This window comes from Dermacentor albipictus, chromosome 2 (genome assembly GCF_038994185.2).
Source record: "Dermacentor albipictus isolate Rhodes 1998 colony chromosome 2, USDA_Dalb.pri_finalv2, whole genome shotgun sequence".
Classification (NCBI taxonomy): Eukaryota; Metazoa; Arthropoda; class Arachnida; order Ixodida; family Ixodidae; genus Dermacentor; species Dermacentor albipictus.
The window spans coordinates 173,343,944-173,370,088 of record NC_091822.1 but is presented as its reverse complement, the minus strand read 5'-3'; the positions used below and the strand labels follow the sequence as shown (position 1 = coordinate 173,370,088).

At 41.6% G+C, this 26,145-nt stretch overlaps 1 protein-coding gene across 1 annotated transcript; it reads right to left on the bottom strand.

Annotated features, from left to right (window-relative positions):
* Positions 1-502: 502 nt before the first annotated feature.
* Positions 503-26,069, bottom strand: LOC135900893 (DDB1- and CUL4-associated factor 17-like). The gene is made up of 13 exons (XM_065430490.1): positions 25,765-26,069; positions 25,431-25,492; positions 25,299-25,340; positions 25,114-25,210; positions 23,736-23,960; positions 22,598-22,690; positions 22,379-22,495; positions 19,906-20,008; positions 12,581-12,690; positions 12,356-12,492; positions 8,772-8,940; positions 6,166-6,324; positions 503-1,837 (listed from the first exon to the last, which is right to left on the bottom strand). The coding sequence occupies exons 1-13, from the start codon at positions 25,876-25,878 to the stop codon at positions 1,553-1,555; spliced, it is 1,713 nt and encodes a 570-aa protein (XP_065286562.1). The 5' UTR covers positions 25,879-26,069; the 3' UTR covers positions 503-1,552.
* Positions 26,070-26,145: the final 76 nt, after the last annotated feature.

Below are 26,145 nucleotides of genomic sequence, written 5' to 3'. Positions count from 1 at the left end.
TTACGTGCCAAAACCATGATTTGGTTACGAGGCACGCCGTAATGAAGGGCTCTAGATTAATTATGACCACCTGGAGTTTTTCAATGTGCACCCAATGCCACAGTACATGGACGTTTTTGCATTTCTCCCCCATCACAATGCAGCCGCCGCAGCCAGGATTCGATACTGTGCCCTCAGGCTTAGTAGCGCAATGCCACAGCCACCATGGCGTGTTGATAATCAGGCAATATACTTAAAATGGTTGTAAAACCTAATGCTGTCGTTTCTTTCTCAGTACTCGCGATATTGTACAAACATAAATCACACACTACATTTTTAACCAATGATCAAAGTGCCACTTTTTGACATCACGTCTGTCGCACGAAATCGCCACATCATGATGCTACTATTGGTGCCACCCAACAGGCTTTCTTGGGAGCATTGCAGGGCCTCTACATGCAATAAATATGAAATTTACAAATGCATAAGGGCAAGTGTAATCAATTACAATATTACAAAAGACTTGAGAAACAAGATTTAATTTCAGTGACCACAACAAACAATATACCTGTGATGAAGCATTGAGAAAAAAGGATGAAAATGCTACAGAAACAACAATAAAAAAGTCATGAGTGACAAAGTTTTCAGCATAACAGCCTTGGTATTTTAGGTCCATGTGCGTATTTTACAGGCAAGCCACTGAATTAAACACTCGCAGTGCTAACTATGCTAATCGTCAATAGCATTTATTACTGAAATTTGGCACTGTAATTAAGGTTAAACCATTCAACAAGATTTTAAATGCCTATAAAATTATCAGGAGTCAACGACACCAGTCCAAGATATCTCTAGCAGTGGCTCAAGCAGTTAATTCTCATCCATCACCTGACAACTTAATCTACTCCCATCTCATTTTTATAAACAAACAATACATTTGTAAACTATATGTACTGGTACTAGACATTAAGCAAACCAAACACTCTGACACAGTTGCTTTTAGGGAGTATGCTTACAACTATTGCAAATGTTAGTAAATGCAATGTTGGCCTAAAGTTTTCGCAAACTGAAGTTCAATGTACTGAACGACACGTCCAAGAAACCAAACAATTATCTCAATACTATGCTGTCAACAAACAGAAGTGACATACACTGTATAAACACAACACTTGCAACCATGACAAAGTCACAAAACTGAATACTTCCCCAAAGTCAGGCTGTGTGCCCCGACAGGGCAAAAAAGTAACTAAATGCATAACGACAGGAACAGTCTCTGACAACTGTCTGTACACTGTACATGTCACTCAAAGAGCATAAAAAAAAAATCGGCTTTCACTGCAGTCCGACCCTATGCAACAAACAATATGCAACTGCCAGCAGCAATCTCATCGGGGGTTCATTCAACATCCCATGGATTGCGAATTCCCTACCACGTTGACACGAACACAAGATGAAATGACGACCACTTTCGGGGGTCGAACCCACACTGGGCATTCCGCAGACTGCGGTGCTCAGCTGCATTAAGATGAACATGAGACAAAACAACTGCAACTAGTCGCGACAGTAAAATGAACGTTCAGCGTCTTGAAGATCGCAACACTCTGTCACTGCGTGATGACGAAGGAACGGCTACATCTTCGTCGTCGTCATGAACGACGCCGTTATTGCTAGTGATCCTGGTGGCCCTGCTTCGCTGAGATCTCCGTAGGACTGTGTTTCTTGTGGTGTAGCGCCTGGAACGGGGCACATCAACAAGTCCTGGATAGTGCAGCCGGTACAGGTAACAGGAGAAGTTGCGCCGTTCATCCTTGACGAGGACTACCACAGTGTCCAAGTCCAGCGTCAGAGTGTAGTCGCAGAGCTGTGGGAGGACATTGAGAGGAGAGCACGTGACTATGCGCGACGGGCAACTTACAACTGTTTTTCGCCTCCTCAGACCCAGTGTCTATCCTTGTGGACATCGGCTTTTGTCGTTTTCAATATTAAACAAAAAAGTAATAAAATTTTAAAATTCTGGCTCCGCATAAAGCTCGGTGCAGGCAGCAGCACAGTCCTCACAGAATGAAATGCAACAGAACCTTGGGGAGAACACTCGATATGTGCAATTACTCGAAAGTACCATGCCATGTCACTATGAATCTGGTTACTAAAGGTAATGCGGGCTCTGACCTAATTGCACGATCCAAAATTAAGCTGATGTCACAGGAAAGCAGATGGTGGAAACTAAAGTATGCACATTAGTTAGCCCTTAATTGGTGCGTTTCATTCCGTGAGCACTGTACATACAAAGTGCTCAATGGGCAAGTTGGTCTTGGACCCAATATTTAAAAAATATATTTGTTCTTCAAGTTATGGAGTTGAAAATGTACAGATACAGTACTATAGGCAACTACAGGTGCTTATCTCCAATATGATATCAACTTGTTTTTCTCATTTAGTTCCAACTTCAATTTTTCGTAAAATTTGAAAGAAATTTCTTCACAATTCGCTAAGCAGGATATCAAAGCGCTATGCATGGAACGACAGAAAGCTGAGCTAGTTGGTAAGGATTCATAATGCAAAAAAAACGTGAGGCGCGCAGACAGGACACAAGAGTAGAGAAGTGGCGTTCGTGTTGTCCACTTCTCGACTCTTGTGTCCTGTCTGCACGCCTCACGTCTTCTTTGGCTATGCATGATTGAAAATATTGAATCAGGCTAACCTTATTGTTCTAAGGTAAACAGAGCACTCTGAATAGCCACCAAGGTTAACCATAAGCATTGCATAAGCTGCATTTCCCACCTTGCCTCAGTTTAGATTTTCTTTCATGCTGAAACAAAACCATGCATTTACATAAAAAATTAATGTCAGCTCCAATGTACGGACATTTCACCATCTCATATAAGAATTGTTGAAATAAAGTTGAGAGCCTCTCTGTGACTTCCCTTATCTGAAAACACAACTGTTTTACGTAACCACTCTCCTCTGTAATGTCTTTTAACCTTGAAAAACTATTAAATAAATAGATATGAGATCTTACCTTTACCTTTTTTTTTCTTTTATTCCCTTAACTGCCGATGACGAATAACTCTCCATCACAATTAATTTTTGGCAATTTCGTTATTTTTTTTCACTTCTAAATATATTTTGGGGAAATTGTCATGATAATTAAGGCGTTAACCCTGAACTATCCTGCAACACAGCTACACAACTTCACATCATATAAACGAAAACAGCAAAAAAAAAATTCGAGAGGTGGAGGCTGTTGAGTGCAGACTCAAATTATTTTATTTTTATGAAATTATTTTTATTTCACAATCGCACGCATGTAGTGTCTGTGAGCTATTCGAAGTGCCATAATGGAAACCTCCAAATTAAGTTTTGCACGTCTGGAGTTCCTTTAACATGCATCTAAACAAAGGAGTATCTTTTCATTCTGAAACCTTGAGCTATGCCATGGATGTCTTTAAAGGCACACTAGAGGCAAATATTATGTCAACGCGGACTGTTAAAATGCCATTCCAGAAACCTCACAGCACATGCTTTATACCAGGAAATGCTTAGTTTAAGAATAAATCACTCTTGAAGCATTCACATCCCTCCAGCGCAATTCAAATCACCCCACACAAGAGAAGAGGTGGGATGTTGCATATGCCATCACCGCCATTTACTGCCATCAGTGAGTAAAACGGCGCGCAACATCTTGCACTGGGGCACTTTTTCGCAATCTCGCACTCATGCATATATAGTCCAACAGCAAGACACAACAGCGTTACAGGGTTCGTCTGTCATGTCATTTGAATATTGCGAGCATGTATTTCACTCCTTAGTGTAAGCTTTTTGAGTACACAATACAAACACATCACTATGCATTGCAGAAACTACCAAAACATGAGAGTGAAGGCAGCATATGGTTGAGCAAAAATTGAACCTTTTGACCATCTGCCACATCGTTGTCAAGGGTAATGTCAACGAGTTCTTTGTTCTAAGAATCAAATAGAACTGGACAAGTAGCATTTTCTTCCAGCTTATAATGCACTGCAATAATATTTAGATTATCCATGGTTCAGTATGAGTGAAAAGAATTATAATGAGGAATTGCTACATCATCGGGCTAGTACTAGAATGCCCCGATTGAGTTTCAAATCACGTCCTACATTAACTTCAATTTCTTGCTTACTAAAGCTATGTTCTCATCAATGCCTTAGACGTATTTGAGTGCTAATCTACCCCTTCAGTTTGGCTTAATATTTGCGTTTAGTGCCCTTTTGAAAGCCAACTGCAATGAAGTTTTACTCTGGATAAAATAGTTATAAATGAGTAGCATATGCTCTCAAAATAATGCTGGCAAAGCTGCCGGCTGGTAACTATTTAATGTTCTCATTAACAAGTCTTTAAAAGAGTACTGACATTGTCTTATTCAGATTTCCTTTTCCTCTTATGGTTCTTTACTTATTTATTGTTACTTTTTTTGCTTTACATGAAAATTTTCGACCCTTAAATCCCAGAAAAAGGAATCAGTGGTCCTAAAAGCATCCTAAATATTTTACTACAATGGTTTTTCTTCAAACCACTTTCGGCTACTTTGGGCCATGCAACAGGTAGCAGCGTAGCAGCAGCATTGCAGACGCCCAAGCAAGCTAGAGCTAGTACCAAAATGTCATAATGTTCTGCTCCTATATGAACACCTTCTATGCTACAGTCATGACCTCACAATGCATACACCTCCCGGGAACTTAAACCAGGGCCAGTATAATGTAAACTATTACAATCTGTTTTTAATCGAAATAGGCCATTAGCCCTCCGTGATAGGTCAAAATGTTTTGGGCTCTGCCCACATGAGCATGGCGCCCGCTCATATGAGCTGGACAGAGAATTTACTCTGTTTTCTTCAGATCCAACAAAGTCCTAGTTATACAACACTTTTTTAAAGTGAGTTCTTACTGTCAACTGATCAGTAACGATTCTGGAAAAGTAGTTGCACGACCGCATTTCACAGGCACTTGCTCACATCAGCGCCACCCTGTACGTACATGGATAAAGAGTCCACTTCCCCAATTTGCTCAGATAAAAGAATCCTTTGTTTTTCTGAACACGCAAGTATGGATCTAACATCACATGGTGGTTCCTTGCCTTCACTGTTCATCCTAGATTGCTGCATCATCTAATGGCACTGGATGACATTGTACAGCAAATTCATTTTTCATCCTCACTGATGATGCAGCAGTACGTCTCACACAAAGCATGCAACAATTTTATTGAAAACCAGTGGCAAAAAAAATTATTACATATGCTTGACATATGGTGTTGCCTGCATCTAGTTTATGTTACCTTGTATTGTGATTCTAGCTTATTATTCCTGGTTTAGCTTTGAAAATTATGAAAACTGTTGTCCCCAAGGGAGGACAAGGCATCTGAAGACGCTAAATATACACTGCCTGAAATTAGGCTTTTTGTGCTGTCCAAAATTTTGTTGCAGGTAGCCTTCATACCTAACACTTGTTGATCTCCTAGGCTTTTAGATCAAGATTACAAACCGGATCACGGTTCTCTACACCAGATGCAGATCCAGGTTTTTTTCAAGCTGGAGGTCTGACTGAGATGGTGATTGATGATAATGATGACTGCACAGATAATAATAATAATAATAATAATAATAATAATAATAATAATAATAATAATAATAATAATAATAATAATAATAATAATTGAGGGAGGTGGCCACTTTTTCCCACTCACCTAAAGAGGACATTCATGCTAAAACATACCGGTACATTTCGTAGGTCTACCTAGGGTGCACTCACATGTGTTCTACAGGTAACAAACAGGCCTGCCAGAAGGGCTGCTACCAGCATTCCAGTGGTCATACAGCAAGGGACACCCTGCACGGAGCAGCAAGGTGTGCCACGTCCACCTTGCAACCCCTTCCCCCCTTTGCCTCTCCCTTTCTTGTTTTTCCTTGTAGGTTAGCAGGGAGAGCCAACTTCGACATCCGTGCCAGCTTTCTTTACGATGAGATTTTTTACATGCTGGCGGGTTCTCTTCAATAATCATTAAACCTTGTGTCTCCAGAGTAAAACAGCATTGACAGCTTAGAAATACCATAAGTTTGTCACGTACTGTACGCTGGCACTGTGTGCATGAATTTTAAGGGAGTAGGTATCAGGACATCTGGACATCACCCTGGATCCATGATTGCTCTTCACTCACCTCATCAAGGCTCATCCCCAGCTCGAAAGACTTGATCCGCTGGCCCGTCTCATTGTCATATATACCCACTTTCCCCATGCAGCTCTCATCCCTTGGGTCAAAGCCAAGCACACTGTAGAGCTCCAGCTCATTCTCGTAGTCATCTGACAAGAGGCTTTTCTGTAAAAGAAGCAAATTATTACAACTTCAAATCAGGCTGCAAATTTCTTAAATGTCCTTTTTGCGCAAAGCAACAGAGGCTTTCCTTAACTTTTTAAGCACCTGGCTTTCAACTTTCGCTTCAGTGAGAAAGTTGTAGATAGCTAAAAAAGTTGCTTACACCATTTTACCTAGGATAATCTAGCATACTAGCATAACCTAGCATGGTTATCCTAGGTAATAGCGTCGTAGGTAATATCTAGGATAGACGGTTCAAACTGCAACAAGTGCAATATACTTGAGACTACAGAACATGTCTCGTACATCTGCCCCCGATATGCTCTGGAAAGACAATCACGGCAAAACCTTTGTCAAAATTCATCAATCAACCTCTGTCTAAAAATTTCATTTGGGACCTTGGCCGCACCGTTGTTGTTGGCATGATATTCTCAAGGCTCTCATCAAATTCTTGCAAGAGAGTGATCTGAATTTGATAATTGGAAAAGCCTTCTCTGTTCATGTTCAAGCGTGCTCCACCTCCGCTGTGAGTTGGCCCGGTATTACAGTACCTCCAGGATCAGCTCACATTTTTGCCAATGTACAAGGACATGAAAAATGCCAACCAACAAGAGGCTAACAGCGTGGCTGTAAAATATTTGCTTGTTACAGTTGGTAGATTTCACCTCTTACAAACCTAATCAAAATCAGTGCAGTGATTGCCAAAAGAAATGTTTCCCAATAATATACTTTTGGTAGGAGCTCCTGAGGTGAAAATGATTCTTTAACTATTGCATTCTCCTAGAAAAATCCCTCAATGGTCTTCTGCAAAGCTGGCTGGCCTGCTTGAACTCATTAGCTGCAAATGTATGAATGCCTTCCAAGTGTGCAAGTTGCTGGCATCCATTGTTTCCTTGAGTTTGAAGAAGACTGTGGTTTTTGCATAGGCATGTGGCAACCTCAGCGTGCAGAGTGCTATGGCCCATTGAGCCATGTAGCATGGAGTGCCGAGGCACGTTGTCGTATTGCACCCCCTGTACCCCTCTACAACATAAAAAGGCCATTTATCAGCTAACTACTGCAGTTATAGCATATAGAAACAAAAGCATATAGAAAAGCTAAACTCTTAGGTAATCGGGACAAAATATTACATTTCTGAATTTATAAAGTAGGATAAGTTACAAACTTTGAGCATTACCCAGTGAGGGGCATTTAAACTGATAGTATAAAGTGAAATTCTAATTTCTTGAGATACAGTTGCATAGTACCATACTTTAGTTGACGCTTAGGCAAGTATTCAGCTTTTATCTGTATGAAAAAAGCGCATACAAAGGAAACTGTTGGTGCAAACAGCTGTTCTGTCTTATCGAGCAGTTTTTATTTTCTCTATGCATGTGCGAATAATATCGTACTCTTGATCATTGGCTGAGACAATAGACCAAGAAGGTATCAATTAGATCACAGGTGCATGATGTCAGCAAAATGTCTTGGCAAATTTGTCTCGCTTTAAGTTGCTTCTTTTTAAAATATTTCAGCAAAACAATCCAAGAAGACAAAGCACTGGCAATTTTACATCACAGCATGCTGAAGTGCTGTGCTTTTAGTTCTCCAAACATGAATGCACATGGTTGCGTTGGTTTTGCATAAAAGAGGCACGTCACTGCACAGAAATACAATGATATGAAGCTGTTAGCAGCTTACAACTTCACAAGCACCCACATGTTTGATTATCTGGGGTATTTATGTGTTGTCAAATGGCAATACAAGAGCACTGTGAAAAATACATGTTGGATGGATGGAGTAACTTTATAGAAAGGTCCTGCGAGCTACGGGGCGCAAGGTCCCATAGAGCGGGCTACTCCCACGTTGGGACCGGGAGTTGTAACTCCCTGGCCGCATCGTGGGCTCGCTGGACGGCCCAAAATACATGTTGGTCCAACTCAAAAAGAATTTGTATAGATGTGCCAGCCAATTACATTCGCACCCCTTGCGTGATGTCACAGAGGTGAAGAACTTCCTTCAATATCAGCGTCTCTCTGGAACCATATTTTCTAGCATGTATGCACAGAGGGCACATCCAATGTAATGTTGTGGCTGGCACTCACATTAAATTCTTAAATTACCATCGAGTGTAGTTTCCATTGAGGCACTGCCTTTACTACTACTCTTTGCCCAATACAATTAGCAAAATTTTCTAAATTAAATTAGATTCTGAGATTTCACGTAGCAAAATCCCAATATGATTATGAGGTACGCCATAGCAGGGGACTCTGGACGAATATTGATCACCTGGAGGTCTTCAACGTGCACCTAAATATAAGTAAAGGAGCGTTCTTGCGTTTTGACTTAAGCCTACAACCTGAAGCTCAGCTGTGTAATGCCAGAGCCACTAAGCTACTTTGGCGGGTCCCTAAAATTAACAAATGACCATGCCACCTTGTAAAAATGTTGAATTAAAAAAATTCCCTTACTTCTACACACTGAGAGCTGTGCATGTCGTATAGGGTTTTGCACTTGCGTCGAGGCGGCTTGTTGTTGTTTGTCTCCTCGCGAGTTCGAGCTGGCTGCTCGCGAAAGGTGATCTCAAAGCATTCCTTGAGCGATGGTTTGTTTTTCTTGTTTGTAATCAACCGGAAAACCCTAAAAAGAAGGAAAAAGGTGGACAGATTAGGGTGAATAAGTATCCTGATTACTTCAAGTACTACTACGCCTCAGTACATGGAGTCAAGGAACTACTACTACTACTACTGCTGCTAGCAAAAAGGAACAAAGGTGGTCATTTGTGCTCCTCCTTGAGTGCCATTAATTAATGTTTTATCTCTGGAAGCAAATGATAGCAAATGACACCCCATCTATGCTTATATGCCTTTCAAGTAACAAGGAATTTAGAAATAAGTGAAAAAAAAAAAGCTTTATAGGGACGTCAAAGAGCAGCACAAAGTTAGTTTATTCAAGTGAAGTATTTTCGCAAGACTGAATGTGCATTCATCAACTTCATGAACACAAAGTTTCGCATCTTACATGTCACACATAAACCACAACAATGATATGTTTGTGTAACATCATAGATTCAAAATTATACAAATCCCATGCAGTGTGGGAATCAACCTAAGCAAAGCTTTCTGTGCTGTTTGCTTTGACTGACAATAATTACCAGTGATATCGATGGCTAATGTTTCATTTCTTTGCCGTTCACTCAAATACAAAAGCGGTGAGTTGATGTTAAACGTTAAGTGTAATTCCTGTACCCAACAAGCCCAGCCGGGATAGCAGACGTCATATCTACACTAAAGAATAACTGCGCATGTGGAGCGGATGAAATAAGTACAAAGCCTATAAAGAGTGTAGCGCAAGTAATATGTCACCCGCTTTCGCATATCTGCAACCTCGTCTTATCGACTGGTGAATTTCCTGTGCTCATGAAAGTTGCGAGAGTAGTGGCACTGCATAAGGGGGGTGCGTTAGATAACCTCAATAATTTCAGACCCATCTCAGTCCTTCCTATCTTTTCTAAAATCCCTGAACGCATGTTAAATAAAAGAATAGTTGTGCACTTGACAAAAAACAAAGCAATAGTACCACCACAATTCGGGTTTCAGAAACAAAAGTGTACTGAGCAAGCACTTTTGCATGCAAAAGACCACTTAATTAAGGACTTTGAAAAACAGACTTACACTATTGGAGTGTTTTTGGATTTCCGAAAGCTTTTGACTCTATTAATCACGATATTTTGCTCCGAAAATTACCCTGGTATGGCATAAGAGGTGTAGCATACGCTTTGATTAAGAACTATCTCAGCTCCCATAAGCAGTTTGTTTGCCTAAAAGATTCTAAGTCCCAACTTCTTGATTTAAACTGCGGTGTTCCTCAGGGCTCAATCCTAGGCCCAACTTTGTTTCTTCTCTATATTAATGATATTGTTAACATCCCAAACACACCGTGCATAACTTTGTATGCAGATGACACCAGCATTTTCTTCTCTGATTATAACAGTCAAGAAGCATTTAATGCTGCCAATATATGGATGGGGACCTCAACTGTTGGCTAAATTCAAATAGAATACAACTGAACTGCGAAAAAACAAAGTATGTCATATTTAGACCTAAAGGAAAGCAGCTGATGAGCCACTACGAGTTAAAGTTTGGGGGGCGCATTATAGAAAATACGAAGTGCGTAAAATTTTTAGGTGTATGGTTTAACGAAAACCTGTATTGGTCCATTCATGTAGAGACCGTCAGAGTCGACATTCGTAGAGCAACAGGAATGATTAACATGTTAAAGCATCTTATTCCAATGAATTTAAAGAAACAGCTATATTACACACTAATACACTCTCGTCTAACCTATTCCCTTCTGGTCTGGGGAACTACTACCAAAACTAACCTTATGTCACTATACTCTCCCTACCTCCTATTTTCAATTCTACCTACCTCCCTTCTGTACTGCTGCACGTTAGTAGAAAGGTAAGAGCTACAGTTTCTGTGATGCATTTGCAGGGGGTCACAGATAATTATAGCTGTCAGACGAGTCGGTAGTAGCTCTCTATTTCAAAAGAGTGTTTAACTCGGCTAGTTGGTTCATTCTTCAAGGATTGTTGCAGCAGAACTTAAGGAACATGGACACAAAAGGAACAACTAGACGAGAACGCAGCTGCACGGTCAACTGATTTCTTTATTGAAATTCCCACCCCCCTCCTAGTTATTTCGTTGCCATATCTCCTCTCTTATCTATCTGAGGCTGTCTCAAAAGGGTGACTTCCTTTCAGGTCAAGGCCACTGATGGAGTGCTTACACGTTTCACTCCTGTTTTACTTATCTCAAGTGCCTCAAGAATCTCCTGAGTTAGCCTATCGTTGCTTTTCTTCCTTCGTCGTCGTTCCTTTTCTATCGTTGTTCCACGGACTGACCCACAATCTCATCAAGACTGGTAAAAGACACGGCGTCTGAGTAGTGTGCTCAGCACCAAACAAGGGAAAAAGTATGTGCGCACGAGTGAACCAGGAAAAGAAGAAACCACAATGCCAGATCGCCCACCAGAACAGATAGTGTGATTGCATCAAGGGAGTAGTGTACACCATCCCCCTGTCCTGTGGAAAACAATACATAGGACAAACAGAAAGATGCCTTAATGATCGAACAAGAGAGCACGCATCACAACTTTCAGGGACCCCTGGCAGCTATCTGGCCTTGCGCTGCAAACATTGCGAAACGAACAAGAAGGGACAAGATAGCCAAGCAAGCACGTGCAACCCCAAATTTCATGAAGTGCAAGTCCTGAAAAGGGACGACAATAGGCTAACTCAGGAGATTCTTGAGGCACTTGAGATAAGTAAAACAGGAGTGCAATGTGTAAGCACTCCATCAGTGGCCTTGACAAGAAAGGAAGTCACCTTTCCGAGATAGCCTCAGATAGATAACAGAGGAGATACGGCGATGAAATAAATAAGAGGCGAGAATTTCAATAAAGAAATCAGTTGACAGTGCAGCTGCGTCCTCATCTATTCTTTCCTTCTGTGTCCGTGCTCCTTAAGTTCTGCTTCAACCATCCTTGCAGTGCTCTATTGCTCTGTATCTTCCAATTTGTCATACTGCACCCTTATTCAACTTGTTCACTTTTACACAAGGGCAGACAGTGATTTGATATTTGTTGTGATCATACTGGGGACAGAACTGCAAAAGTATTTTTGTTTGCTTGCTCAATAAAGAAAGTTTCAGGGCAAAATTTTTAAAACAATAAACATCTAGACCACCATGTGTACACTTACAAAGCTTCAAATGCAATAATATTCCCAATGAGAAAAACTGGACATTGATGGCTTGAGCACAAGAATGACATTACTGGTGACTGTACAGCTGCTAATGCATCAGCAAATTCATTAGCCGTTATCAAATTATACCAATGCCACAACTGACATTTAAACTGAGCCAAGGTAGTACTAATAGGCTATTAGTTTTACTTTAGCTCTACTTAAAAGTCACTTATGGCATTGGTACAGCTTATAATAACATTGTGGCACAATATCATGCACCTTACAGAAAATGCACCTCGGTCTTACTTGATGAAATGCGAAGAGTTGTAGACTATCCTTCCCGAGTCATCAGGATGAAATGCAATGGAGTCTGGCTCTGTGCTTGAATTGGGAAAGTCCAAGAGTCCATTCTCAGCCAGTTCATCAGACTCCACTGATTTTATCTGGCGAGCACCAATAAGACCCACCTTCAAGACTTACGAAAACCAACTTTCCTGAAGATGTCCAGACACTGGATCACACTCGCCTCACCTGAAAGACACCTTCCTTTGATGGCGGGCTGCAGATGTAATGCCAGGGGTAGCACCCAAAGTGTAGCATGAACTCTGAGCACTTAACCTCAAAGAGAACTGGAGGGGGTTCTGCAAAGAGAAAGGCAAGGAAAGTGAAATACAGTAAACTCTCAGTTGCACGAACATCAGTTTAATGAATATCTCAGAATAACAAACTTTTATAAATGAATGAATATGTGGTGTTTATTGGTGCAAGGGCCAGATATGGCCAAAGAGCACCACTGCCGTGGTAATGAGTTCGCCGTGTAGTTATGAGTTCTATGAAGTTGATGTGACATGGCTGTAAAGGGGCCTTAAAGATAGTCGCTATACAATGCATAAAATCTATCTGTAAAAAGATTATGGCAATGACATATGACGTGTACTATGAGCATTAAGGTGCATCGCAAAATAATGATACTATGTATAAATTATATCAGATTCTAAAATTGGGCAGAGCACTACTGCCTCGCTAGAGCCCTTGAAACACAAGGGCCTGGATGCATGTGCTATGCAAAACAACTATCGCAGTGGCATCCTCTGGAATGAGGATGCTCTACTAATTTAATGGACTTCTAACATGCAAGATAACATCATTCAAGAAACCGAGGAGTGTTTTGGTGTTAAAGAGCAATTCTTGGCCAAGAAACATAGCCGGGTGAAGTGGGACACACGGTATGCCAGAGGAAAATGTTTCTTTCTCTCAGCTTCGCCCTACCGACACTCTAGGAGGACGTGAAGGTCGGTCAGCCTCTCACCACATCTACCACAGGTTGGAAGTTCATTTCCAGTAAGTAGAAAATTATGAATGCCAAATGTGTGTCCTATTCTGAGACGACAGAATAGGACATCTGTTCACCATGATTTTGTTGTGGAGGGCCAAAAACCTAACTGTGGCTTTATCATGCACAGCTTGTTATTTGTTTCTTCATCCCACAAGCATTGCCAATAATCTCGGAGTTTGTTTCGTAAGAAAGGTTTAAGATCTGTGACAGGGACAGCAGCGGTAAGATTAGAAGCAAGCGATGCAATTAAGTGGCCATCTCGCCCGCCAGAGCATTACCCTCGATGCCCCTATGGCCAGGCACCCAGTATATAATGATATGCTGATTAGATAGATACGCTTTACACAGGTAGGAATAGAGTTCATTAAGTACTGGATTTTTGTGCTTGCAGAGTGACATCACTGCCTCCATGATGGTTAGGGAGTCTGCATATATAACTGCTTTTTGGAATTTTGATTTCCTTATATGCTTCAGAGCCGACAATAGTGCGTAGGCCTCGGCCGTAAAGATACTTGTTTCTGGATGCAAGACATGGGATTTCGAGAAGGATGGACCGATGGCTGCATAGGACATCCCGGCATGTGACTTGGAAGCGTCTGTATACAACTCTGTGCACGAGTGCTTGTGCAATTCTAGGAAATGCGTTTAGATTTCGACCTCTGGAGCGTGCTTTGTAACTTCTAGAAAGGATATGTCACATTCTACCACCTGCCACTCCCAAGGAGATAAGAGTTTGGTTGGATGCATTAAGCGATGCTCGAGGAGTGGGACGTGCATTTCATCACTAAGCTTCTTCACGCGCAGCGAGAAAGGCTGTCTTACAGATCGACGATTGCGGAAAAGTATTGCACATGTCATATCGGTAATGGTATTAAAACATGGATGTTCATGATTAGAGCTTATTTTCAGAAAATATGCGAGGCTGATGCATGTTCTCTGCAAGTGGAGTGACTACTCATCTGATTCTGTGTACAAGCTCTCAATCGGACTTGTCCTGAAAGCACCAGTGGCTAAGCGGATACCTAGATGGTGCACAGGATCTGGCGTCCTTAGCACGCTTGGAGCGGCAGAGTCATATACGATGGCACCATAGTCCAATCGTGACTGAATTAGGCTCTTGTAAATATTCACTAGACTCTTCCTGTCACTACCCCATGTAGTGTGGGATAGAAGTTTCAGTAAGTTCATCGTTTTTAGACATCTTTCTTTTATATATTTAATGTGTGCAATGAAAGTGAGCCTGGAGTCAAGTATAACACATAGAAATTTATGCTCTTTGTTGGCAGGTATTTGTTGTCCACAGAGTTCTACACAAGGATCTGGAACAAGGCCTCTCTTTCTTGTAAAAACAACACAAGAACTTTTGTGAGGGTTGATTTTAAATCCATTTCTGTGTGCCCACTTGGACACCTTGTTCAAGCCATGCTGTACCTGCCTCTCGCATACTACGAGGTTACAGTATTTGAAACCTATTTGAATGTCGCCCACATAAACAGAATAAAAGATGGCCTGTAGTAATGAAGCACGAAGCATGGTCATCTTCACGATAAAGAGTGTGCAGCTGAGCACGCCTCCCTAGGGTACGCCAGTTTCCTGTATAAATGGATGCGACAGTACATTGTCGATTTTTACCCAGAAGGTACGATTGGACAAATAGCTTTCTATTAGATTAAGCATATTGCCACAGATGCCCATTTCGGACAAGTCTCTGAAGATTCCATAGCACCATGTTGTGTTGTACGCCTTCTCCATATAGAGGAACATGGATAAGAAAATTTTTCTGTGTACAAATGCGCCACGGATATTTCCTTCAATACGTACAAGATGACCGGTTGTGGACCGTCCTTCTCTGAAGCCATGCTGATAGGGATCAAGCATTTTGCTCAGTTCAAAGAAATGGATGAGTTGCCGATTAATCATTTTTTTCCAATACCTTACAAAGGCAACTTTTGAGAGCTATCTGTCGGTAGCTTGCCACAGTGGAAGGCTCTTTGCCCTGTTTCAAAACAGGGACCACAATGGCTTCTTTCCATGCGGTTGGAAAGTGTCCAAAAGCCCAAATAATGTTGAAAAGTGTGAGCAGTGTAACTTGTGTGTCAGTGTGTAAGTTTTTGATAATTTCATACATGACTCTGTCAGATCCCGGTGCAGAGCTCTTGCATGTGATCAAGGCAGCTCTCAAGTCAACAATACTAAAAGGACAGTTATACAGTTCATTCTGTCGGCATTTTCTTACGACTGCCTTTCATCCTCCTATTTGTTTATATTTGAGAAAGAATTGTGAATAATTAGTTGAACTTGACAGGCTCTCAAAGTGCTCCCCAAGTAAGTCTGCCTGGTCTTGCAAGGTATCGCCCTGTGCGTTCACCAAAGAAAGTGAATATGTTTGTCGCCCACTTACCCTATTAACCCTGTTCCAGACTTTGGCCTCATCTGTATACAAATTGATACCCAATAAAAACTTCTTCCAACTCTCTCTTCTGGCCTGTCGGGACGTTCTCCTGCCTTGGGACTTTACGTTTTTAAAGTTAATAAGATTCTCCGCAGTGGGAGAAGTGCGTAGCAACCCCCACGCTTTGTTCTGTTTCCTACAAGTGTTCCCACATTCGTCGTTCCACCGTGGGACACGCCGTTTGCATGCCACACCACTTACTTCCGATATGCATTTAGGAGCGGCATCTATTATGAAGGTTGTAAAATACTCCACAGCAGCATAAATTCCTAACGAAGACATGTTAGCCCATGAGATACTAGTAAGAGTTCAGAATTTCTCCCAATCGACCGTATCAATCTTCCACCGAGGAGACTGTGGTGGAGATTTGTTTTCTTTGGATGTTCTAAGCAGTATGGGGAAATGGTCGCTCCCATAAGTATTTTTGGCAACTCCCATTCAAGTTTAGGCAATATAGATGGGGGAAACATGCTAAAATCAACTGAAGAAAAGATTCTGCTTGCAAGACAGTAATATGTAAGTTCCATTTTATACAGGAGACAGGCACCAGAGGAGAAAAGAAATTGTTCAACAAGACGACCTCGCGCATCTATACGAGAGTCACCCCACAGGCTGCTGTGTGCATTGATATTGCCAAGGACGAGATAAGGCTCTGGCAATTCATCTATAAAGGGCTGAAATTCATGTTTGTGGAAGTGGTAATGTGGAGGTAGGTAAAGCGAGCAGATGGTGAAAAGTTTGTTTACAAGAACAACTCGAACCGTCACTGCTTCAAGGAGCGTTTGTAGCTGTAAACGTTGACATGCTATGCTTTTATGAATTATGATGGCAACATTGCCCAATGATGCAACAGCATCATCACAATCTTTGCGAAACGTAGCTTACTGTCAGAGAAAGTTTGTGTGTTTTGATTTTAAGTGCATTTTCTGTAAACGCAGGACTCTTGGATTGTGTTCATGGATAAGTTCTTGCACATCATTAAAATTTCTAAGAAGACCTCTGACGTTCCATTGAATAATTTGTATATCCATACTGAAAGTAAATTGGTGCTGTGTACACATAAACGGAAGTGGTGCCTTAGATTACAGAGCTTTCTTCGAGGCCCTGTAACGTGGGTTTTGTCCTTTCTGGAGCGGTCGAGGGAGCCTCACCGCTCCTCAAGTGCTTGGTGCGTCGTCAGTATAGGTGTAGTGTCCATTGCCTCTTGTGAGGCGCCAGACACGCGCTCTTGCGAGCTAGAAGTTCCGCGAGAGAGTCTCACCTCGGAGGGCGAGAACCCTGCGACCACCAGCCCGGAGGTCGATGGGGCTGCCATCGGGTCTGAGCTGCGCCGGCTCATGCCAGCGCTGGAAGGGGCCGGGGATGTTGAGGCAGCCTTGACTGCGCCCACCTTCGGGGCCGCTATTGGTCCAGCGGGATCGCTACGCATAGCGCAGGTTGCCGCAGATAACTTTTGTGGGGCCAGCAACCCAAGGGTAGCCTGGTTTGCTTGCTGGTTGGGTGGAGCAGGCTTACCTACTTCCACCCTGGGGGCAGGAAGCAAAAGTACCAGCTTGCTGCGTGCAGGCTGGGCACTTAGCATTGGCCACTGCGACACTGCCCCTCAACGTGCCGCATCAGCATAAGGTGTGCTGTGGAAAAGTGAGCACCTCTCACAGGCTTCCTTAAACCAAATATTTTCTCTGACTTTGAGGGTGATTATGCCTTTTTCTTTCTTTCAGTTCGGACATGAGCTTGAGTAGGCTGGGTGGTCCCCACTGCAGTTCACACAGTGAGGTGTGCTGCTACAGTTGTCAAAGGGGTGGCCCTGGACTCCACACTTTGCACAGGTTATTTGACCATGAGAGCTATGCGAGCCATGGCCCAACCTTTGGCATTAAAAACACCGTCTAGGGTTTGGGATGTTTGGTCGGGCAGTTAACCTAATGTATCCTGTTTCAATGGTTTCCGGCAGAACACTAGATGCAAATGTTAGGACAAGATGTTTGGTGGGGATTTCTTTGTTGTCCCGTCTAAGGACAATACGTTTTACATTGGTGACATTTTGATCTTTCCACCCTTCTAGGAGTTCAGCTTCTGTCAAATCTTGGAGGTCTGTCTCTGACACGACTCCGCATGAGCTATTCATTGATTGGTGTGGTGTAACAGAAACTGGTATGCTACCAAATGTCACAAGACTGTGTAGCTTCTTGTACTGACGTTTCTGAGGGATCTCAAGAAGAAGATCTCTGCTAGCCCTTTTCGTCACTTTATAACCTGACCCTAAGGCTTCGGTCAAAGGTATTGCAACTATGAATGGTGAAATGAATCTGGCCTGTTTTTCAGTTCTCACTGTGCACAACATGGAATTTCAGATAGGTCTCTTTTGTGCAGTTGAAACATGTGCTTAGCTCATCGGTGCATCCCCTCTTTTGAGCGTGATGATCAAGTATGCGGGAGAATGCTGATGTTACCATAGTACTTCAGTTTCTTTTCAGCAGCAACGGCAGCCACTCATCATGGAGCCCAAATTGGAGACGCTGCAGCACTTAGCACATAAGGCTGCAGGCGCCAACCGTACATTGCCACTATAAGCTAATATACTATACCCAAGGGAGGGCACATACACAAGGTTAACCCAAACCGCCTAGGTAAATTAGGAAGTGACGGAAGAGAAGAGATGATATAAGATAGGGAAAAGAAAAGATTGAAGAGGGGGACATAAAGGTTGTGATGGGCAATAAAAATTAATAAAAGTAAAATAATTAAAAGAAAACTAAGCCCTGCCTGCTGCACCAAAGAAGAGGGGGACAGGAAAAAACGACGGCCGATTTCCTCCAGGTGGGTCAGTCTGCAGGTGCTGTCTACGTGAAGCAGATGTCAAAGAGGTGTGTTGCCTCCGCCGGGGTCCTTAATGGTCCGAATACCGGGCATCGGCTTAACCCACAGGATCCCCCTTTCCTCGGACACGGCTAAGCCGCGCATGGCCACACGCGGGAAGGTCCAACCCTCGTGTGCTCAAGTACATGGTGTTGCAACACACCAAATGCCTGCTGATGCAGATGCCCCTGCAGGGAACATTTAGAATATCCCTGGCAGTTTTCTTACAAATTCTATGCAAAAACGAATTTAACGAATTTCAGTTAAACGAATTTCTGAACAGCGAATATTTCAGCTGACCGAATTTGATCAGTGGACATGGGCTCATTTTTTCAATCAGCTCAAGATCCTTTGCGCTCTGCAGTGCTGGCATAGCCGATGCTCGCCGCCCCCAAATCGCCCTTCCAGCAGCATACCTGTAACATTGGCTACAATTAGAAACTGCTGGTATAAATCCTGCCTTTACCCCTTGCGTGATGAAAGCAAGCAAGGAGAACAACACAATGAGGCAACCGACCTCGGAATGTGGACAGGGGTCTGTCACCAGCTGAATGTTGACAGCAGCACTTCGTTTGAAGACTATGTGAAAGTGAGTTTGTTACCTGTGCTGAACCATCAGAACCACAAATTGTTTCCAGTGTTCATCCCAAAGAAGAAGCGTGCGACAAGGAACAAGCAACGGCAGAGCCAGATTCAAATCCTGTAACTCTAGCGCAGGCTGTAGGATTCCTTGGAAAGTTTCAAGACTTCGTGTCTCAGCAACAAGCTGTGCCAGAGGAACTGCACAAAGACATAGACTCTCTGGACAGCTTTGTTATTTCTTGCACTTTAAGAGCACCAGTGCAAATGAAAATTATATATACATATATTTTTTCAAAATGAGATAGGCAGCAACATAACTGTTAAGCACTTTGTGTATTATGACTTACATAACTCTATAAATTGCACTTTATACTTTTGACTCTATGTCTGCTCTGCCCTATGATGTGCCATACTCTAGTGAATATTCAGTTTAGTGCACTTTCAGTTAGGTGAACTATTTCCTTGCGTCCCTTGAAGTTCACTCAAGTGGGAGTTCACTGTATTGCCAAGATCTGGTAAATACAGGCTCCTCTTCCTGTACAAAATACAGTGTGTTGCATAAACATGCAGCACAATACCTTTCACTGCGTTAAGTACAGACAAATATCAAATAAAATTAATACATACCTTTGAGCTTGCAGTTCAAAGGTAGGCCAGCAGGATAGGTTCCGACTTTAGCACCATCCAACGCTGAGCAAGGCTGATAAAGTTTAGCTGGAAACATGCATGCCTGGACGAAAAATTTAATAAAAGGATTGTCAGGCCGTACCATCATCCTTCCAGTGTTTCCAATGTATCACGTTTTATGTTGACTTGATAAGCACATAAGGCCAAGAGATGTTGAATTAAAGGAAAGCAAAAGAGGAGATAAACCTTTTCTGTTTAAGTGAACTACAGATGGGGCTAATTAACAAAATGAACACGAAGCTCCTAGTTGTGCATGAATTTTTCCAGCCTTGCACTGTCATCTGTCTAGCCTCGTAATTAGTTCCACAGATCCTTCAAAACTCAAATCAGCACGTTTTAGTCACTTTTTGTAAACTAACATGTAATATAACTTTGCTTTGTCTCAGTTCTAAACCTACCCACTCCGTAATGCCTCATCATCGGCCTAAAGAGTAATGAATTGAAATGAAAATAACTTTTTTCCAGCTCAAATTGGCTGGACCAATTTGCCCTTAACACACCTTTTCAAAAATTTTAAGCAGCATATAGTGCTTAAAACAAAAGCAGTAGAGCTCACCATAAGGCTTATGTGTAAGGCACATGTTGGTAAATTACTTGAAAAGTGGGTTTGAGAACTCTGTACGCAGCCTGAGATCAAGAACAATGCATGTGTGGTGAACATTAATTTTGGTAATTTTGACAAAGTTCTGGCTGCTGTGTTAGGGGCCACAAAACTTGGTAGAAAAGCTAACCAAAAGTTTTTCATAAAGTTCTATATGTAGTAATATTATATGTTGCCAAAAAATGTTTTCTGAATTTCTAGAGGTGCCAATGAGCATCATTAATTTTTGTAGAAAGTACCTTTAGTTTTATTACTTTGAAGCAACTGAACATATTTGTGAAAAGGTTGTGCAAACAAATTCTCCAATTGAGGAATTGATGGTGTAGTCATATATCAAACTTAAAATCAGATAACTGTTTGATGCCACATGAACCAAATAGGGCAAAACAAATAGGATCTTTCAAATTCTGCATATGCCTCTAGGGGTTGATACAGCTTCCATGATCACATAGGCAACCTTCTAAGAACAGCAACTTATCAAGTGTAGTCATTACCATTGTCTGATCAAGGAACAAATAGAAATGTAACCATTAAAGCTTAATGCCAAAATACTGAAAAAAAAAAGGAAGTGATTATACTTTGTAAAGTACATCCTCTCCATATGCTGCATTGATTACAAATCCACACTCTTAGTGGCTGACAAATTATAACTGCATTATGTAGAATTATTTCATTTTTTTCTATGTGATCTACATAAATCAAGTCAATCAAGAAATTGACTTAAGGCTGACGGTTATCTGAGCTAGAATTTTGCACTGATGCCCAGCTCAGCTTGTCATTCTGACACTCAAGTTTAAGTAGCATGTTCTAATACTTATTCAGTTTCAGTTTCAGTTTATTGATGCAATTGAAATGTTTTACAGAAAAGTAACTCTAGGAGCTCCCATAATCAAACACTGGGGAGGGACCTCCAACAATAAATACATAGAAAAAGTACACTAGTACAGTTAACAACAGCAGTAGCAATCCTATGGAACAGAAGGTATTAACAAAGTCAGGTCATAGTAACAACAATAAAGTATAAACACAAAAGGCAGATCCTAGGAATATTATTCCACATACAGAAGCGTAAAAAAAAAAAAAAACACAATCACTTTCCCAATAAGAGGTGACAAAGTTTCCTCTTAAATAAATGAATGGAAGGAGATGATTTAATGGAGGGCGGTAGTGAATTTTATATTGATGTTGCCGAAAAGTTCGCAGTAAGTTTGCCGCAGTTAGTTCTTTGTTTCGGTAAGAGGTAGTTATTATGGTGTGAAAATGGAGTGCCAGTGAAATGTGGGGTTTGGTCTTTTGTTATCAACGAAATCGGTAATTCTCCTCGACAAAATTTAAACGTCAGGACACTAAGAGAACATTTATTTAAATCCGCTACTGACAAAATATTATATGTGCGGAGTAATGGCAGAGCACTAGATTAAAAATGGCTGTAAGTGATTATCCTCAAAGCTTGTTGGTGATTGTCCTCAAAGCTCAAATCTAACAACCAGTATCTTTTTTTTTTTTTTCTCTGCATCATTACTACAAAGCAATACTACCTTGAAAAAAGTGTGATGTAGACTATGTATATTAAAACCTACACTATTTTGACACATCTAGTGCTAAATATATGAAATAAGGTCACTTGAAAAATCACATTTTTATAGGTTTAAATTGAAAAAAAAAAGTAAGATCCTTATGACACCTTTTCCACACAAATATTTCCTGAACTTCAGCTTCTACCATGAAGCATGCTGTTTCCAGAGCCAGTGAACTCTAGACACTAAGCAAAAGTGACGATGACAAACTGTGGAAAAAAAAACAGTGGCTCACTTCTTCAATAATGTTCCTGAAGTTGTACAATCTTACTGCCCCAGTCAAGGTGCTGCCTGTTCCAACAATAAGAAGGCCCTCTGAAACGTTGGCATGGTTGCATTCTTTTCCAAAGATCTGCAAGAGAACATGAAAAATAATTGAGTCCTTCAACTGCATGGCTGTCGAGTACGGCAACCACTACCAAAGCACACAGAGCATTGAAGGGATGCAACTTACAGCTCTGTCAATTTCCAACATCCCTTTGAACTGAAGGGGAAACATGGCAAATACTGCTATGGTGATCAGAACCCTTGGTTTGCTCCTTGCTGCCTAGACAAGCATGAAAAAGCAAAGCCTCTTGCAGCATGGATAAACAGAACTCTGGTATGTCATTAAGCAGATAATGCAATGTCATTAGGCAGATAACTTGATCATTTGAAAAATCGCACATCCATAATTTTAAACCAAAACAAAAGTGTGATCATTATAACAGCTTACTGTTACACATTTCTCACACAGTTTTTTCTAATGTTCAGCTTTAATTGCAAAACACATTTATAATACTGTATAAGTGAACTCTAGATATCACAAGACAGATAACACACAACTTCTTGAATGTCAGCGCCAGAAGCTGTGCAGGCCTTTCAACATCAGTCTTGAGTATGCCGACAACAAAAATCCATCCTCAGCAACCGATATAACCTTGCTTCTCAACTGAAATGCTCAATAATCAATCAAGAAAATTGAAGAACCTGTATTCTCTGGCAGATTTACATTAAATGCACACTGTTGTCTCGCGATAATGACTTAATTAAGGGCACCGAACCAATTGAAATACCTTGTCTGGCATGGTGATTCAGTGGCTATCTCATTCCACAGTTGAGCATGCGTATGTTCATTCTTGGCCATAACTGACTCATTCTGATGAATACTGAATGTGATAATTATGCTCATTGAGATTTCAGTGCAAATTGATTAACCAGAGACCAGAAAGATAAGAATGCACCTTTTCTACAATGCCTCCATTGGCACATAATTAATTTTGACCATGTGGCACTTATATTTATTTCACTTAAACTTCTGTACCTTGTTAAATTATGCCCCATTTGAAGTGCAGCTGTCGTGGCTGTGAAATAAATATGTGGCCAAATGTTTCACATGGGTCGACATCTACTTGGAATCAGCACGGAAAAAAGATGGCAGCACAAAGCGGACACAGGACAAGCGTTCATCCTGTATCCGTCTCTATATGTGACCATCGTTTTCCATGATGATTCAAAGTAGGCATTCATTCCAACTAGCCAAAGTTTCTACCTTACTGTGGCTTGACGTCGTGTCACTGAAGCGATCAAACAAGAGAAGAAGCCCAACTCACTGGCTGTGTAAGCTGGGGATGGCTGTGGTTGTGCAGAGACTGCAAAATGATGGTTTCACCATGAGTCTCCCAGTCAATGTGCTTGAACTTGTAGCGGTTGGGTGAACCCAGGTAGATTTCCTGGTGGACCTTGCCGGTCATCTTGTCATGGCAGTAGACCCAATTGTCAGCCGTCAGCGACAGGAACAGTGCCCGGCAGTCCTTTGCCAGTTTAGGCAATCGGTGCTAGACATATTGCAGCAGTGATGTTAGTACCAAAGGCATGAACTGTGACACCAACAATTAAAAATGGACTAGCAGGGGTCATTGTGTTTCTGTGTTTATCACAGCACATGACAGCATTTCAGCCAATTCCACATCAGATCCTCATGTATTCATGCATAAAAGCTGTTGCAATTTAGATCTTCTCATTCATGTTATGGTTACGTTGGCAGCACACCAAACCGCAATGAACGTAAGATGTCCAATGCAATAAATTGGGCTATGTCTAATGCAGTTGACAATGTCATGAGTGGAATGCAGTACATTGTTCCACAGTGCGCATAAAATAGGCTGATAATAATGAAGCCAGGCCACTATGAGCTAGATGGCACATTCTGAAGGTGTCATTCAGAAAACTTATGCAGAAACATAGCAGCTGCAAGTTATCTAATCTGAGCTATGATAGCAGACTGGAGTAAATGTTATTCCATATGATGCTATAATAATTTTGCTAGCATCAATGATGATCGGTAGAGCCAATAGGGAGTTTTAGAAATAGTGCACGCAAGTGTCTTTGCGAACCCAAAGCTGCACACCATGCTTGCATTTTTTTGTACTCCTTTTGCATTCTTTTATACACTCTTGAACAAAATTACACCCTTTGGGTCGTATCTTGCCACACAACAATAATCGTCGTCTGCCTTGTCCGCATTTCCTTTCTTTAATGCTGTGAGCCCGGTACTTCCAAGTCACGAACGGCATGCGCGTTATCAGCACGACAGAGCATTCTTGACAGGAAAGTAGCGAGCGCAGCGTTTTCAAAAGTGTGGCAAGATACGAGCCAAATTAAGTATCTGCATTTGTTTAGGAGTGTATGTTCAGTAGTTTGTGTCCCCAAAATTTGGCTGCGCAAAAGCTAAAACTCCCTAATGCTATTGCTTGCCAGTGTTCTCAAGTTCGATTGGCGGAATATGTATGGCAGACGAAAGTGGCATAACTTTCCAACATAATACAGCACTACAGCTCGATGTAAATGCAGTTACGCACCCATCAAACATACATTTTTGTCTTGAGTGTTTCATTACGTGGAGTAGACTAGGTACAGCAAATAAGATACATGCACTGAAATTCAACATGTACTTAAGCAGTACTACACACACTCCAGAAAGCTACTAACCAGTGGCCCTGTGTACACCAAAGCATCTTCGATTTTCTTGTTTTTCGGCTCCTGGGGGAGCTTGTAGAGTGGACTTGGGAGGGCGTTAATGCCACACCTGTTATATGAAAAAAAAAAATAATACGCTTTTCCTTGGCATGACTAGTACGCTGAATTCATTACGGAAGCGAAAGTTACAAACTTACAAAGCCAAGCAGGTCCTGTAGTTGTCAAGGTAGATGTGGCCACTAGAGGAATAGAATGAAACATCAGCCACTCGTTAAAAGCCAGACATATGCGTATCAGTCACTAGATAGAAGCAGTTATTTCGTGCTTACTCTTCAAATGCAATGGGGGACTTCGAATGCGTTTCCCAGATCTTCGTGAATGTTGAACGTTGCTGCGTGGCGTAAGACAAAAAGCATCAGAGAAATGCACTTAGCTTTTGATGCGAAAAGATAAATCTGAATATACAGCTTCGGATTTCAGCTACAGCGGGCAGCGTTCTAAATTGATTACAGCCAGAACTGTCGTTCCATGATGCGACACGCACATTGGCGCAGCAGAACGTCGGTAAAGCACAGAAAAAAAAGATTTTATTTTCACTAAGCGACTACAGGCTGAAAGTACGTGAAATCATAAAAAATGTGTTAAGTGTTTTAGCGTACTCACGTCACATATTAGTAGCCGCAGTATTTTCAAACTGGACCTGTACGGAGACTTCCCGATGCCAATTTCCCGGTACTGTAACGCTTGAACTGTGCCTCTGATCCTAATCCTGGGCATAATACAGCAGTCAGCTGTTCCCAGACGGCCTAAATTGCACGCATCACGACTAACAATCGTTTCGCTCGCCTAAATTCAGCGACGAATTTCAGTTTCAGCCTCGATACGGAAGTGTATTCTATGCGTAGAGAAGAGCTGCTTCACCGCGCAACATTGAAGCCAACCACAAACACAACATGCAACAGCTGTTCTGATTTGTATCATCATAAAAACAGTTCAGACAAACACAACGCGACGTAAGTAGCATTATAGTTTTACCTAAATTAT

Bases quoted from the DNA above. Each gene is read 5' to 3' on its own strand.
- LOC135900893 (XM_065430490.1), bottom strand. From the start codon at position 25,878: ATGCCCAGGATTAGGATCAGAGGCACAGTTCAAGCGTTACAGTACCGG. The intron at 25,341-25,430 runs GTAAGCACGAAA...CTATTCCTCTAG, and splicing joins TCCCCCATTGCATTTGAAGA to TGGCCACATCTACCTTGACA. The intron at 25,211-25,298 runs GTAAGTTTGTAA...TTCATATAACAG, and splicing joins TACAGGACCTGCTTGGCTTT to GTGTGGCATTAACGCCCTCC.